This window comes from Lampetra fluviatilis, chromosome 9 (genome assembly GCF_964198595.1).
Source record: "Lampetra fluviatilis chromosome 9, kcLamFluv1.1, whole genome shotgun sequence".
In the NCBI taxonomy this organism is placed as follows: Eukaryota; Metazoa; Chordata; class Hyperoartia; order Petromyzontiformes; family Petromyzontidae; genus Lampetra; species Lampetra fluviatilis.
Window position 1 is genome coordinate 4,548,887 of NC_136283.1, and position 15,814 is coordinate 4,564,700.

Consider the following 15,814-nt stretch of genomic DNA (forward strand, 5'->3'; position numbering starts at 1 on the left):
ATTAATTTATTTCCGATATCTTAGGTTAAGGGGTAAGTTTCTTGATCCTAGGAATTCGTATTCCTTGGTGCCTGCATGGTTATATAAGCGGAATATAGTTGACGGTGAATAGCGTTAACATTGATGTTATGTACGATATTATGTATTGTGATGTTTTTAACTTAACTTGGTCAGGGCTTTACTGACATGAAGTTGTATTTCATAGCCTGGCAGTCTTTGCCTCACTCTGTCTCTGCTCGCCGGTGTTGTTGCTGTCCAGCTGACGCCGTTAACTCAAGGCCTCATTAATTTCCGTCACTCCTTGTAGGTGAGGGCGGTTGAACCTTGGAGTCAGTTCTGGTTTTTGTCTGCTTGCTTTTTCTGATGTCCCCTGACCCCGGGAGTTATCATTCCTACTTTATGGCCTGTCGAAGCCCGACTCGCTGTTGCTGGGCTTGGTGTGTTGTTCCCGGCTTTTTGCTTACGTTTGCAGTTCGCCGTGCTCTTAATTTCCTTCCCTCTTCAACCTTATATCGACTATTCGCTCCTATCTGGGTGCGATTCAATTTTGACTTAGGAAGGTTCTGATTGTCATATGCTTCGGGTCGAGTTGTATATTAAAGTATGGAAATAACATTTCATATTGACTTAATGATGGTGATGGTTCAGTAGGCGTAACTTGTGGCCTGGTTTAATTGGAGTGGGTGTGAATATCAATAACTTTAGCCTACCCTGTTGTTAAATTCTGATTTTAACGTTGCTTTAATAGCAATACAGAATAATTGAGCTTTTCGACTTAACTAGGCGAACACGAACTTTTGGTGACCTCCGCAGCCTTGTTATTCAGCTGAGTCTGCATCCTTGATATACAACGCTCTTATTCGTCTCACTGTGGTCATCCAACCTTCTGCTCTGGGAGTGTTATTCTTAATTTCAGGTCAAAGGCCCCCTCACGGTTCAGCCGGGCAGGGTTGTTAATCAGCTCCCTCCCCTGTGCACACAGCGTTGCTGACCCACTTCATTTGACCACTCACCCTGGATTTAATAATTTAATTCCTTAAAACCATGCAGGATGGTTGGCTTTTTGCCTTAATTATGTCTGGCTGACTCTCCCACTGTCTCTGCCGCCTGCACGGGTGACATATGCCCGTTCATCAGGCCCCCTCCTTCCTTGAAGCAAGGTTGCAAATTCTGTCATCCTAGCCCTCCTCCAGTCCATTACTTAACAACACCTGGTTTTTGCAGCCTGCTGCTTTTTGGGGTGTTTTCATTCATTATATATCAAGTAAAAAGATAATATATAAAAATATCAAGTTTGGAAGAAGGCTTAGGATACAACAGCGTGTACACAGACGCGTGTACACAGACGCGTGTACACAGACGCGTGCACAGACGCATGTACACAGACGCGTGTACACAGACGCGTGTACAGACGCGTGTACACAGACGCGTGTACACAGACGCGTGTACACAGACGCGTGTACACAGACGCGTGCACAGACGCGTGTACACAGACGCGTGTACACAGACGCGTGTACACAGACGCGTGTACACAGACGCGTGTACACAGACGCGTGTACACAGACGCGTGCACAGACGCGTGTACACAGACGCGTGTACACAGACGCGTGTACACAGACGCGTGCACACAGACGCGTGCACACAGACGCGTGCACACAGACGCGTGCACACAGACGCGTGCACACAGACGCGTGCACACAGACGCGTGCACACAGACGCGTGTACACAGACGCGTGCACACAGACGCGTGCACACAGACGCGTGCACACAGACGCATGTACACAGACGCGTGCACAGGACCTTCACTTTCATGCCTGCGTAATTGTGTGTTGCCAGTGTCCTTGTGGAGAATAACCTACACTTAACTCAAATTAACCGGTGGGCCCTCCCTGGATGTTGTTCCGAGCCGGAGGGCATCCGTCTGACAAAAACTGCTGAGTATCAGCGTTGGGATCACAGCAGTGGTGTAACCTGCAAGGCGTAAATGCTAAAATTAACATCCATCAAGAGTAAACGAAAATGTACAGCATTGGTTGAGGAATAAAAAAAATAGTTAAAGTCAGCTTCTTAATACAAACACTAACATTCACGTTTACGTGTATTAAATACATCAGTGTGTATTCAATAAAGTATAAAACTGTACACAGCTTATTTTAACATATACCTGCCACTCACATGTATATATATCATGTGCTTCCATACACATTGCACAAGGCAACTTTAAATAAACTATGCAAACATAAAATCATCATCGGTCACAGGCAATCCACTGCTGGATGAATCCATCTTCAAGACGCCACCATCCCTCTTGGTCACATGACACAACAATCCCCCCCCATCAGCTGCACACGAGCCGAACCCGTGGCTCCAGCTCAGCCGCATGAATCACAATTCACAGAGTTTATAAGATCACACTCATTGCACCCAAAATGCTTGCCACAAATGAACCACAGTTCAAGGAGCATAAACCATCGCGCAAACTTTGGTCATCCTCGCAGCAGCGGCGAGCAAAGCCGGTCACCTCATCGCGTGCGTTCAGATGCGCTCCTGCGTCTGTCTGGAATGCCCTTCCGATATCAGGAAGCCACTGGAGCTATGTGCTTTTAAATGTACGTACGGTGCGAAAGAAGCACATCATATGTACGTACGTACGTACAGACGTTGTAATTGGATGAAGCTGGGTCCTCTTCCCGAATCGACCGTGGCTCGCTCGTCCCCCCAGTTGAACGATGCTGCTGCCACGTTCTCGACTGCTCTTTATATTATTATTATTCTTTCTCTCCTCTCCCAAAGCTCATGGATGAGGCGGAGCAGAGTGGGCAGGATGTGATGAGAGAGGTGAGCCGCGGCCGACACGTCTCCAACGAGCTGTGAGATTAACTCCAGATTCACGCAGGCACCCGTGGTTTAGACGGCGTTCCCGCCGTTTGCTCGCTAAGCAGGCCAGCCTCGGGCGTTGAGTCAGCGTCATGCTCTGTGCTGTTGGAAATCGGTCGCCTTGCTGAATGAAGTTGGGAGTCAAGTTTTCCGTGAGTGTGAACCGACCAAAGGCCACCTGCGACTTACCGGGCGAATTCCAGGTGGTATGGCGTTGGCCCAGTCCAAACTTTGCATTCGACCAGAGCATTTAGCCTTTTGTCTACAACCTTCCAAGTGCTCTTGGTGTTGTGTTATTATTGTCTTAAGAATTAAAAGTGTTGCTTTATTGGTGGCCTCGTCACCAAATAAATGTATCTAACTTGACTTGTAATGGCCGTGGGTATTCTCCGCTGTGATTTCATATTAGCCGACACCTAATTATGACTGAGATTCATAATCAACGTTTTTGGGTTTAGATCGCGATCTAAACCCAAAAACGTTAATAATATTGGTCGTGAAAGCCTACGTGTTAAACTATGACTGAGATATTCTTAAGTTGGCAAAATCACAAGCTCCCGGTTGTAAGATGTTGAGTTTGTTCACGCCCAGGCTTAACTCTGAGGTCACCTAAGCGAGCATTTATTGGTGGGAAGTTGACAGCAATTCCGATGCGGAGAGAACAAGTTCTTGCCTCAGGAATGTTGAATTTCTCATAACGCAGGACCTCCGATATTAATTATAAACTCTCAGTGCAATGCAGAAACTTCAGACACTGCACGTTGTGCGCTTGTGATGCAATCCTTCGGGCTCGCGTTTGAGAAACCGCGGGCGGTCGTCGCTTTTCACCGAGTTGCCCCTAACCACGCGGCGCTCACTTCCCCACAGAAGAGCGCTAAAGTGCGGCGAGTGATCAGCTACGACAGCAAGGAGTTCTACCTCCGCCTGGTGTCGCAGTCCAGCCTGGAGCCCGTGGTCGCCACGGAGACGGCCGAGAGCGAGGCCGCCCGGCTCGTGGAAAACGGCGGAGAGGACGGCATGGTGGGGGTCAAAGGTCAGCGACGTCACCGCCCACTTTCGTGTGGATTAATAACACGCGGATTAAATATGTGATTTTAGATTTGTTATCCACTCGGTTGTCTGTTCAGAGGCAGAGTGGATCTCGCGCATTCCTCCTTTAAAGGAGCGAAGACAGCAGCGGTGGCGGAGTGTTTACGATGCGGTCGACGGTTTGGGGTTTGTGGCCGCACTCGCAGGCCGCCGAATCTTCCGTGCGCCACTTTGCACATCAGGCGGCCGCATCGGCCACATGCCAGAGGTCGCAATCGGGTTTTGATTCCTTACCCGTACCCGTACCCGGCCGCACCAGGGTCGCAAACGGGTACCCGTACCCGGCCGGGTACAGGTAGCCGGGTATCGGGTAGGGTACGGGTATCGGGTACCCGATTGCGACCTCTGCCACATGCCCCATCCCGATTCGGTTGATGGTCGACCATTGGCGGCGTTGAAGGTTGAAACCGGGAGGTTCGACGGTAGGGGCCCTGTACGAGAGATGTTTATTTTTGACGTCGGCCTACCGCCCACTGAAGATTTGTGATCGCAGTCTCCGGCTTGAGCCGTGCACGTGGCCCCGACGGCGAAGCAGCGGGGAGAGTGTTCGGTGGGTAAGATGAGGGTAACGATCGAGTTGGCTGATTTATTTTTTCTTCCCCCCCCCCCAGACCCAGACTTAAGCTCAGATCGTTTGCCTGTCACTTCACATTAGGTCATCGGGCAGTGGTTCTGCATCAGACGATTGTTCTGTATCAGACATACGCTTCAGCAAATGCAGAAATGGTCTCTCCATGTGAAAATACATTTCAAATCGCTCATCTAAATTGAGGACAGTCAATGCCGAGTGGCTGGCCGCTCAGAATTTCCAACCGTTCTGCGTCTCGGTCAGCCGTTATCCTCGTCTCGCGAGCGAGTCTCCTTAAGTCACGCGGCGGCCTGACGTGTCGCCGTCGGCAGGGCTCGTGAAGCCTTTGCAGAGGTCTCGCTCGGGCGTGGAGCCGGGCGCCGGGCTGCCGGGCGGCGACGATGAAGACGGCCTCCCGGACCCGATGGCCGACGGGGCCGGCATCGGCGATGGCGGCGAGAAGACGGAGAACCAGACGGTGCTGAGGCTGCTGGCGGAGGGCGAGACGGTGAGCAGCTCCCTCCCCCAACCTCCCCCTAGCGCATTACTCCCCGTCCTAGCAAGAGCGCAGCACAACCACCCGCAACCTCCGATCAGCACTGTTGGCTACATATGGCGCGAAAGAAGATCAACATACATTGACCGTAACCCGAGCCCACGCACCGACCTCATTCCTTCTGCCTTAAACCTGATCCTCGAAGCAGAGAACACTCGAACCACTCAAACCATCACTAATCTCCAGCGTGGCCCAAGTTATACCATACCATAAAACCACCTTAACCCTAACTCTTACTTTAAGCTTAACTCCATCCTAACCATTTTAACACTAACCCTATTTATTAACTTATTACTACCCCACACCAAGCTCCTTAAACCGAACTTTTATAATTAACCCTAATTCTATTCAACCCCAGCCACCTCATCTCTCCCTCCAATCTTGTCTCTTTTCAGTGACAACTCTTATACGCTTACCCTAACTCCGCACCATTTACCTGAATCCTAATCTTTAACAAGTAAACCCGTAAAAACAAAGTTTTTTACTATAAATCCTTTATATGCGTGGCGGCTAGAGTCCTCTCGTCCTCTGGCTTGAGATGGCTGCCACCTATGGGTCAGATGATTGTCTGCCACCATTAAGCAATTGGTAATTAAATATTTAATTTGTTTTCCCTAAACAGTGTAAAATTTTGGAATTTTTTTTTCACGAAAATTAATTGTCACACACAACGAGTCTGTGTGGAAAATGTCAGCTTGATTGGATCACGGGAAGTGGGATAAAAAACGAGCGAAAGATTTGCACGGTCCTAACCAAGCAAGTTAACTTAATATAAAGAATTTAAAAATATATTCGCCTGTGGAGGACGCGGGGATCGATCCCGCGACCTTTGGCATGGGAAGCGAGGGCGCTACCAACTGCGCTACTCCGCCACGGCCTGTGGAGGGGTTACGCTCTGGGCTCTTACACTGTGGCGTTCAGCCAAAGCCATGAATGAGTTCTATTTGAATATATGTAAAATACATTTTTTTTGCCTAAAAAGTGTAAAATTTTGGAAATTTTTTTTCTTGAACATTAATTGTCTCGCACAACGAGTCTGTGGAAAATGTCAGCTCGATTGGATCACGGGAAGTGGGTTAAAAAACGACCGAAAGATTTGCACGGTCGTAAGCAAGCAAGCAAGCACGCAAGCAACCAAGCACGCAAGCAAGCGAACTTAATATAAAGGATTTAAAAATGTATCCCCTCCTTCCTTCTCCTCGCTCCCTCCACTCCCTTAACAACGTTATTCCTCCCTCATCTTCCCCTCCCCACATAAAAGAACACAACACCTCGCTCATGATCCACACTCGGTGGGGCAGCGAGCCCATCCCCCGCCTCCTCTAAACGGTTTGTGCAATGTGCCCTGGGCTCTAATTGAAATACAATTTCTTTTTTAAAACCCCATTAAATAAATCTAATTTACAGTCATCTGAACCCGAACCCTGATCAGTAACACCAAGCAGATCCCAACCTCGCCCAGCCTGACCCCGCCTCCCTGCCGTGTCGCTCCCAGATCTCCCAGATGTACCGGTGCGCGCGAGTGGAGGGCCTGGACACCAGCGAGGGGCTGCTGCTCTTTGGGAAGGAACACTTCTACGTCATCGACGGGGTCACCATGACGACCCGCCGGGAGATCTGCGACATCGACATGCTGCCACCCGAGTGAGCAGCTCCGGCACAGCCACTGGTGCAGCAGCAGCCTTATCAGCAGCTGTAGCAGCAGCAGCTTCTTCAGCAGCAGCAGCCTTAGCAGTTGCAGTAACAACAGCTTCTTCAGCTGTAGCAGCAGCGTCATCAGCTGTAGCAGCAGCAGCGTCATCAGCTGTAGCAGCAGCAGCGTCATCAGCTGTAGCAGCAGCAGCGTCATCAGCTGTAGCAGCAGCAGCGTCATCAGCTGTAGCAGCAGCAGCGTCATCAGCTGTAGCAGCAGCAGCATCATCAGCTGTAGCAGCAGCTTCATCAGCTGTAGCAGCAGCCTCGTCAGCTGTAGCAGCAGCTTCATCAGCTGTAGCAGCCTCATCAGTTGTAGCAGCAGCAGCATCATCAGCTGTAGCAGCAGCAGCGTCGTCAGTTGTAGCAGCAGCCTCGTCAGCTGTAGCAGCAGCTTCATCAGCTGTAGCAGCCTCATCAGCTGTAGCAGCAGCAGCCTCATCAGCTGTAGCAGCAGCAGCGTCATCAGCTGTAGCAGCAGCAGCCTCGTCAGCTGTAGCAGCAGCTTCATCAGCTTTAGCAGCCTCATCAGCTGTAGCAGCAGCTTCATCAGCAGCTGTAGCAGCCTCATCGTCAACAATACGAACCGTTGCTGGAACATCAAAAAAAATTCCATCATGGCTGTCAAAAGCACCGTTGTTGGTTCCTGTATCGTCCTCAACAGCATCACTATCATCATCTTCATGACCAGGCCGGATGTCCCCAAGCTGCCACCCTCCTTGACGGCCCTGCGATGAAACAGTCATCATCATCATCATCATTTTCCCTATGTCATTGGATGAAGCGTTTGACCGTTGGGGAGAATGCGCGACACGGCACTGACTCCCTTCGTCCTTGCGCGTGCGATTCCGGGTGGTCTCGCCACCCAGGCTGCAGGACCCGGTGATTCCCCGTGGGACCCGATCGCCTCCGTCGCACCCGCAGCGCGCGTGCAGCAAGTTCAGCTACGAGGGCGTGCGCGAGGTGCACAAGCGGCGCTACCTCCTGCAGGTGCCGCCCCTCGCTCGCTCTTCTCCGTTCCGTACCGTGCCGATCAACCCCAGCTCCTCTTGTCAGTTCACGACAGGATGGAGGCTCCCCCGTGCCATGTTGTTCATGGGGTCTGTTTACCTGATCTTCGCCACGCTGGTCGGTGCGGGTTGGTGAGAGGGGTAGGCCCAGGGCTGCTTCAGGGATAACTCACCGCTGGTGTTCGCCGTGGCCGGGAATCGAACTCAAGTCATTGGGTTCATAGTGAAGTGGACCTAATCACTGCGCTGCCGTGCGACCCCTTTCTGTTATCATGAATGTTCACTCGTGGTCTCTTGGCACGTAATGATTCGCCCATTGCCCACCTTGGCTCCGCTGATTTGATGAATAGTTTGTTGTATCCTGAGCCGCAGATCAGATTAAAAATCAGAAATTTTGTTGGCTAACTTTTACCATCTATCTCTTTTCACGTTACGAACCGTCTTAGTAAAAATAAATATATCCCAAATGAAATATAGACTTGTACAGCTGCTGTGCATTATGAAGCATTCATACTGTTTAGTTAGGTTATTTTGCCGGGACACACAGCCGGAGTTTGACAGGCTATTTACTGCTTAGTTATGGAGACAATAAGGTCCATAATGTCAGTGGATGCAAGCAATGTATGTGTGTGTGTGTTGAACATTTTTCGCACCGTACGTAGCCAACCATGCTAATCGGAGGTGCGGGGGAAGTACAACAAACTAAACACAAAAAGCAGCTCTAAGGAAATGAGTTTTCAATCTAGATTTAGAAGTGCATTTCTCCAGTGGCTTCCTAATGTCGGAAGGAAGAGCGTTCCAGACGGCCGCAGGAGCGCATCTGAAAGCGCAGCGCCATGCGGTGACCACCATCTTCTTTTTCGATGGCCCAGCCCAAAGCCCTGACATTGTCAAGAGCAGGGAGCTGAGCTCGTGCGAAACAGCATTTTTCATCAGAAACCACCGACGCCACCTCCTTTCCAAGAAGAGACATTTAATCGCGAATGAGTTTGTACACAACGTTCACTCAAGTGGCGCGCTGATTCGTCAAACGTAACACCGCAATGCCGCTGAGATCCTCCTCTTGGTATGTTTGTGTAGCCGATGGCCGTGGAAGTATTCTCAAACGACGGCAGGAACTACCTCCTGGTGTTCCCGCGTGGGGTGAGAAACAAGGTGTACCAAAGGTAAGGCCTCTGGCGTGTTAAGCACCAAATCACGAGCTTAAAAGCCTTTGCAAACAAAGCACGAAGTGATAAAGATCATCAGGGTGTAGACTTAACCATGAACATTAACGAGCTCTCACTTAGTTTTTCTACGAATGTGCCGTGTGTGTGTGTGTGGGTGATGATGGGGGAGCGGTAGCACAGTGGTTAGCGTTGCTGCGCTAGGAACCCGGCGACCCGAGTTCGATTCTCGCTCATGGCCAACACCAGTGACAATTATCTGAACCGGTCCTGGGCCTCCACTCTGTCGACTCAGCCTCAAACGAGTACCTGATGCAGTGTGTAAAACATCAGCACTCGGAAGACAAAGGCGGCCGGGCGTGGTGCTGGCCGCCCACCCCCTTCGCATGCCTGTGCTGGCCTTCATAGGTGCTCTCTGACAGCCACTAAAGTCTGTTAAAGGCTCCACGGGGGAATCTTTGTCTTTCGTGTGCGATGACTGTGGAGTTGGGGGCGGCGAGGCGATCTCAAAGTGGTGTCCCCTTTGTCGCCCGGACGAGCGCAGGTTTTTGACGATCGCGCCGTCCCTCGCGGACAGCAGTGAGAGCGTCTCCGGACAGAACCCCAACGCAAGTGTGGAGGCTGGGTGAGCGAAACGCAACTCGCGTGGAACCATGACGCGCTCGGTGTTGATGGTGTTTTCCTGCATCGGAGTTTAATTTTTGTCAGTGACGGTAAACATTGGTATCACACCTGACGACGATTGCTCGTGTTGCAGTCGAAACGTCGTGAGAATTTGTATTGTTTTATATTTATTTTATTTTATTATTTCCCTTCTACATGATGACTTTACCGAAAGAACCAAGAATATTTGTATCACTGTCCAGATTTATTTTTCTGATTGGCTTGGGCAGTTTAAATTAATTTTACCTACCTAAGTGTAAAACTATTACTCTATGGCATGTACATTCCCTTAAAATCTATTGAAATTATAACATTTCACTTTCAAGTAAAAATGTGTGTAACAATCCAATCTGGTTAATTAAGTGTTCTTGGCGAACGCCGAGTTAAGTGTAAGTCATTTAATTAATCGGCTAAATCTAGAGAAGTAGGTGGCTTTGCGGGGCCAAGGTTAACTTCGCTCTGCTGTAACACTTCTGCGTCCTGCTGCTGCTCTCAAAGTACCTCGTGCACAAACACCCCCCTCTAAACCTCCGTCTTCAACGTCGCCCACATCCCTGAGATGGCGCAGTAGCCGAAATACGCTTCATCTCCAGGCAGTTTGCGTCTCTTTCGCCACGGAGTTGGGCGTTATGAGCCCAGAAAACCTTCCCACCCCGCGGTTGGACCCCTTGTTGGTGTTCTTGAGCAGGCCGGCCCTACGTGCCCTCTCCTCCTGGCACGAGGCCAGGCAAGGCTTGCACACCTCCGACTCGTGCACCAGCAGCAGGGACGCCTCCTCGGGGCTTGGCTCGCCCCCACCCGGCCCGCCGCCCGTCTCCGGCGGGGCCAGTGCGAGCGGGTTCCGCTTCACGTTGAGCTTCTGGAGCTTGGGCAGTTTGGCCACGGTCTCGGGCAGGCCCGCGATGGCGTTGTCGAAGAGACCCAGGTCGGTGAGCTCCCTGAGATGGCCCAGCCAGCGCGGCACGCTGTCCAGCTCGTTGAGGCCCAGGTTGAGGGTGCGCAACTTCTGAAGCTGCGCGAGGCCCTCGGGGAGGCCGTGCGTGACCAGCCGGTTGTTGCAAGCGTTGAGGTGCAGCAGGCCGCTCAGCTGGCCCAGCGACTCGGGCAGGCTCTCGAGCCGGTTGCTGTGGACGTCGAGCGAGCGGAGGTTGACAAACTTGCCGATGGAGGGCGGGAGGACGCGGAGCGCGTTGCGGCTGAGGTCCAGCTCGTCGACGTCGCTCAGCTTGAGGAGGCACTTGGGGAAGGTGGCGAGGCCCGCGTTGCTGAGGTTGAGGCGCTTCTTCCCGTCGGGGGTGCTGTGCACGGCCGCCTTGGCCTGCTTCAGCGTCAGCTTTCGGCCCTTGGGCGCGCGTTTCTTGGGCATGATGGCTTCTGCACGGGAAGCAACGAACACACACGGCTCGGTTAGCCTCTAGTCAAAACTATTCATGAGTTTTATTTTTATTTTACCAGGTGAGGCCCCACTGAGCTATGTAGCTCTTTTTCAGAAGCGACCTGGCCACAAACGATAGCTCAACGAAGTGGCTTATCGCGTGCAAATTTATATCAGCCACATACTCTATAAACGCATGTTTCTGTCCACTAATAAGCCTCTGTAAGCCGTCACCATCTCTCATGGTCTTGCAATGTGACAGACAGTCCATCCAGCTCCTGCACATGAGACTGATTTCATCACTCCATCTCCACGGTGGTTCTCCACTCAGGCGTGTTCCCTCCTTTGCCTGTCACTCCGTCATTAGTCTCGACCGCGAGTCACCATCCCTTCTAGCGACATGTCCTGCCGACGTCTACTTTCTTTTCGCAACAGTCAAGGTCAAAATAAACTTGATGAGTAGCATGGCCTTTTCTAGAATGAGGAGGTCCATATTTCTGTTCTTGTTTTTTAATTCGAATTTTGCAAGCAAGGTTGCAGTGTTTTTCCAGTTTGTTTACGTGTTGCAAACGCTTAATTGAAGAGTATATAACAATGGACATTCGAAGGAAGCTGAATGCAGCACGAGGTCAATGCACCTCGTTTACACCCAGCTCTAAAAATATTTCCGCTGCCCCTCGCGCACACAAATACACAAACTGTACGCAGGGCATTCATTGCGCTCCAGTTCTTCCTTGTTTTTTGGATGACTGACTTCAAAACCTAACAACCGAAAAGCTTAACGCCAGTTGCGAAAACCGAGAAGAGACAACGCGGGCCGCCGTATTTAAGCACAGCACAATTATAAACTAAGCTATTAAAGTATGCTATTTTTATTTTACCAGGTAAAGCCCACAGAGCTGTATAACTCTTTTTGAGAAGCGACCTGGCCACAAATGATAGCTCAACGTAGTGGCTTATTGCGTGGACATTTATAGCAGCCAAATACTCTTAAACGCACGTTTCGAAAAGCGGAGGGAAAAACCCGATGAGACCCGGGGAAAAATCCTCACGACCACGGGGAGAGAGAACACGCAGACTCCAAATATACAGCAGCAGGCGTGAGGGCTGGGATCGAACCCACGACCCCCTGTATACCAGGCGAAGTAGTTAACATCTCGCCACGTTGCAGTTGCCGAGGTGACGGCACGTAAAATACGGCCACATGAGTTGGCCTAGATAGGGCCACGTTCGCTATGAATGCCGTGCAGTCGTTACCATAGCTGCGGCCGCTGCGCAGCACAGGTAACAGTACACGCTCGCTGTGTGGGCTCCATCGGTATGCGCCAGGGTAACGGATGTCCGCCCTGAATCTCACGTTTCTCTAATTGAAAAGGCACGGCGCAACGGCGTTGCGGTCCAGCGGACCCAGAGTTCGTTTGGCCACGGGAAATGTGACAGGACAAACAAGTTGATCTCACCCGGCAGGCTCGTGCTGTCTACTTTGGTCTTGGTCTCATTTGTTTTATTTTTCTTTTAGCATTCAGAAAGGAAATGCCCATTAAGGAAAGATATGGCTATCAGACAGGCGAAGCGGCGTCGTATTTTGCAACCGTCCATTTTCACTTGCCGCCACGAAAGAAAAAAAAGACGAAAAGGGTTCACGCATGTTTCTTATGAGAGCCGAAAACATTGAAAAACTTTGTTTAAATAAAAAAAAATGTGCACGCAGCTTACCGTTACTGCGCGAGGCGCGCGCAAAATGTGGTGTCTTCGAGCCCCGGTCGGCTTCTCCGCGGCCAGCGCAGAGGACGTCTGGAAGAGGCCACTTTACCAGCCACACTCGCAGTGGAGAGGCCGGAGTGCGACAATCTGACTCCTCAAGCCCCCCCTTGAGGTCCTCGTACTGGCCCCACTCCACCACATCGACAAAGCCCCCCCCCTCACCTCCCTCAGTCTTCGACTGCGGGCCGCCGAAGCTCGCTCACGTTGCCATCGAAGCGGCGGCCGTTGAAGTTGAACTCGAAGAGGGCCAGTGATTTGTTTTTGCCTGCCAGCCAGGGAGCCACAACTTGGGCTCAGTGAGGCCCCTTGTCTGCGTGCCAACTGTTGTGTGGCGTTGCCAGGCAACGTTCTGACTGCCACGTACATTATGCATGAGGTGGGAGGTGCCGTGAGTGGGAGGAATTGCGTTCAACTAAACTTTTGATTTTACCAGGTGAAACCCACTGAGCTTCATAGCTCTTTTTCAGAAATGACTTGGCCACAAATGATAGCTCAACGAAGGGGCTTATGTGGAAATTTATAGCAGCCAAATACTATAAACGCACGTGATCCGTAGAAAAGTCCACGCGACCACGGGGAGAACATGCATGCTCCAAATATACAGCAGGCGTCAGTGTCGGGTTCGAACCCACGACCTCCTGCATACCTGGCGAGGGAGTTAACATCTCGCCACCGTGGCGTATATTGCTGGTCTGCTGGCCTGTGTCAGAGGTCGCAAACGGGTTTTGATTCCTTACCCGTACCCGGCCGCACCAGGGTCGCAAACGGGTACCCGTACCCGTACCCGGCCGTAGGGTACGGGTATCGGGTACCTGATTGCGACCTCTGGGATGAAGCCATGTTGCAGGCGCGGGTGGGTTGATTCTAGGAACTTGAATTGTGAGAAGAGACAAGACGTTGGGAAATGAGTGACAAACGGTTACTCACCAGTGACTCACGGCCTACCCGTACCCACATACTTTGGTCTGGGATGCTTATTGTCAGGTATAATTACTTTGGCTTCAGGGACCCCACCAGGAAGCTTACAGATGGAGGTTCCCAGCCACATTTGAACTGTTCACACGGCAGCCGCTTGGCTAATTCATCCGTCACCGCTTCAGCCAAGTTCAACATTGGCTAAGGTGCGGAGCCAGTGATTAATTCCCTGCTGTCAAGAGACACTTCCGAGGGCAGGATCGCGATGTCCCCTCCAGCTTCAGTAACTGTTGTCGCGCCTGATAGGTCACTATGGTTTGTGGGTGGGCGTGCGTTTACTGACGGGCATCGATTCTGTTGTGCTCTTAAATTGGATTGTGTCAGCATGGATTAGTGAGTGTCCTTGATAAGGCGAGGATCGAGACATTTCAATTTCAGAAAGAAAAAAACGAACTTTGTTCTTTTGACGGGAGCTGCAATCCAGAAAGGTGATTTTTGGTGTTGCATTTTATCCATTCAACGTCTGTTGCTTTCGAGCCTGCGTGGTTTCCTGTCTACAGCACAGGGAACAATTGAGTGGGTTAAAGCTGGAAATCGTTGTCATTTTCCCATCGCACTGAGCCGGAAGGGTTGGCTAAAGATAGCGGTGTCTCCCGCCACATGCACGGCGAAGAACTTTCTCTTGAAGAAGCGCACGTTGGCATTGTGAGTGAAGTACGGATGAGGATGCTGACGCCTGCCTAGTATTTTTGACTCAGAACACCATTGCCAGCATTCACCAACGCTCCTTTGCAATAAACCAAAATCTGCGCAGATGAGTGAGCCGGCACTGAGAAGGACACGGTAATTAGTCGGATGATAGGAATGTTATTAACGTGATAGCAACACTTGTTGGCATGCTGCGCTGTGAGCCCCGGGGCGTGCGTTCAATTCCAATCAAAGGCTAACATCGACTGCGAGTGTTGCGCGGAGCTGTTGCTGAGGTTCTTCACCACCAACCGGTATCGACTGGCGTGGTGAAGGTTAAATAACCCCCACGACTGATAGGGCACGGGGAGACCTTGAACCAGCAGTAAATTGATTAAGGGGCGTAATGGTGGTTAAAATGCGTGTAAAGATTTGAAGATACAACAATGGAAATGTTCTTCTTGGTTCTTTCGGTAAAGTCACGTAGAAGGGAAATAATAAAATAATAAAAATTTAACATAATAAAATACAATTCTCACGACATTGCGAAGCTTCTAGGTCTTTCCAACAGACCTGTTCTTCACCTGAGGACGGCTACTTGCGTTGTGGCCGAAACGTCGTGAGAATTGTATTTTATTATGGTTTATTTTTATTATTTTATTATTTCCCTTCTACGTGACTTTACCGAAAGAACCAAGAAGATGAATCCCTGCAGTCACGAAAGCTTTAAATCGAAATGTAATGAAAATGTTATTATTTTGTTTTGATGTGGGTATTTATGATCCAAGAGGTGGTTGGTGGGGGGGGTGCTAACACCACAACAGGTCACCTAGCAGCCAGCACCACTGAGATTCAAGTGGCCACCCAGACTGGGTTCTCAAGGGTAGCGAGTTGATGGCCTCAGTACACTTCCCAATGAATGTGCAAAAACCCACCATATAAAATTGGGATTGATTCCAATTATCATTGCGTTATTTGCACTGAATTGTAATCGACAAATTTTAAAACAAATTGTAAAAGACCCGACACAGAATGATCCATGGCTCCAATGTTCCGCGTAGCTTCTGGGCCACAACCCCCAAAACCACAGCCACAGACAAGCCATCGCAATAGCAGATGGTGGATACTTGATGCGCAAAAGGAAAAAAAAATCTCTCCGTTGTGTGATGTGGTTACCCGGCACGACAGATCGAGGAACGCACAACGACTCAAAGCCCGATTCACAAATACGAAGAAGGCATCGCAGCGATACACTCTGTATTCCTGGAGCAATTATCTGGCCAAAAGCACCTCGAAGTAAAACTATAATTGGGGCTCTACATCAGCCATACAAACAAGACTGAGCTGCAATGTAATGTAATTTCAGCGCACATTGATGCCTTAATTATATTTGACCCCACTTCTGCCGCTGAAAATGTATATCTTGGCTTAAATAACTTGCTTTTAGTGTTG

General features: G+C 50.4%; 2 protein-coding genes across 8 annotated transcripts in view; one reads left to right on the forward strand and one right to left on the reverse strand.

The window, feature by feature from the left end:
- Positions 1-15,814, forward strand: part of LOC144934140 (WD repeat and FYVE domain-containing protein 3-like) — a 137,858-nt gene that overhangs the window by 95,766 nt on the left and 26,278 nt on the right. For 5 of the 7 annotated variants that reach the window (XM_078859611.1, XM_078859612.1, XM_078859614.1 and 2 more), the window contains 7 exons: positions 2,794-2,838; positions 3,745-3,910; positions 4,867-5,042; positions 6,586-6,734; positions 7,652-7,772; positions 8,873-8,958; positions 9,503-9,583. In XM_078859611.1, the coding sequence (XP_078715737.1) occupies positions 2,794-2,838; positions 3,745-3,910; positions 4,867-5,042; positions 6,586-6,734; positions 7,652-7,772; positions 8,873-8,958; positions 9,503-9,583 (824 nt within the window). The remainder of the gene's footprint in view (positions 1-2,793; positions 2,839-3,744; positions 3,911-4,866; positions 5,043-6,585; positions 6,735-7,651; positions 7,773-8,872; positions 8,959-9,502; positions 9,584-15,814) is intronic. The other 2 variants (XM_078859613.1, XM_078859616.1) reach the window with 2 other exon arrangements.
- LOC144934081 (leucine-rich repeat-containing protein 18-like) lies at positions 10,205-12,995 on the reverse strand. Its single transcript, XM_078859453.1, has 2 exons — positions 12,713-12,995; positions 10,205-10,995 (listed from the first exon to the last, which is right to left on the reverse strand). Exon 2 carries the CDS (start codon positions 10,985-10,987, stop codon positions 10,205-10,207), a length of 783 nt encoding a protein of 260 aa, XP_078715579.1. The 5' UTR covers positions 10,988-10,995; positions 12,713-12,995.

What these genes read in the sequence shown, in the direction of transcription:
- LOC144934081 (XM_078859453.1), bottom strand. Translation starts at nt 10,987, where the DNA reads ATGCCCAAGAAACGCGCGCCCAAGGGCCGAAAGCTGACGCTGAAGCAG.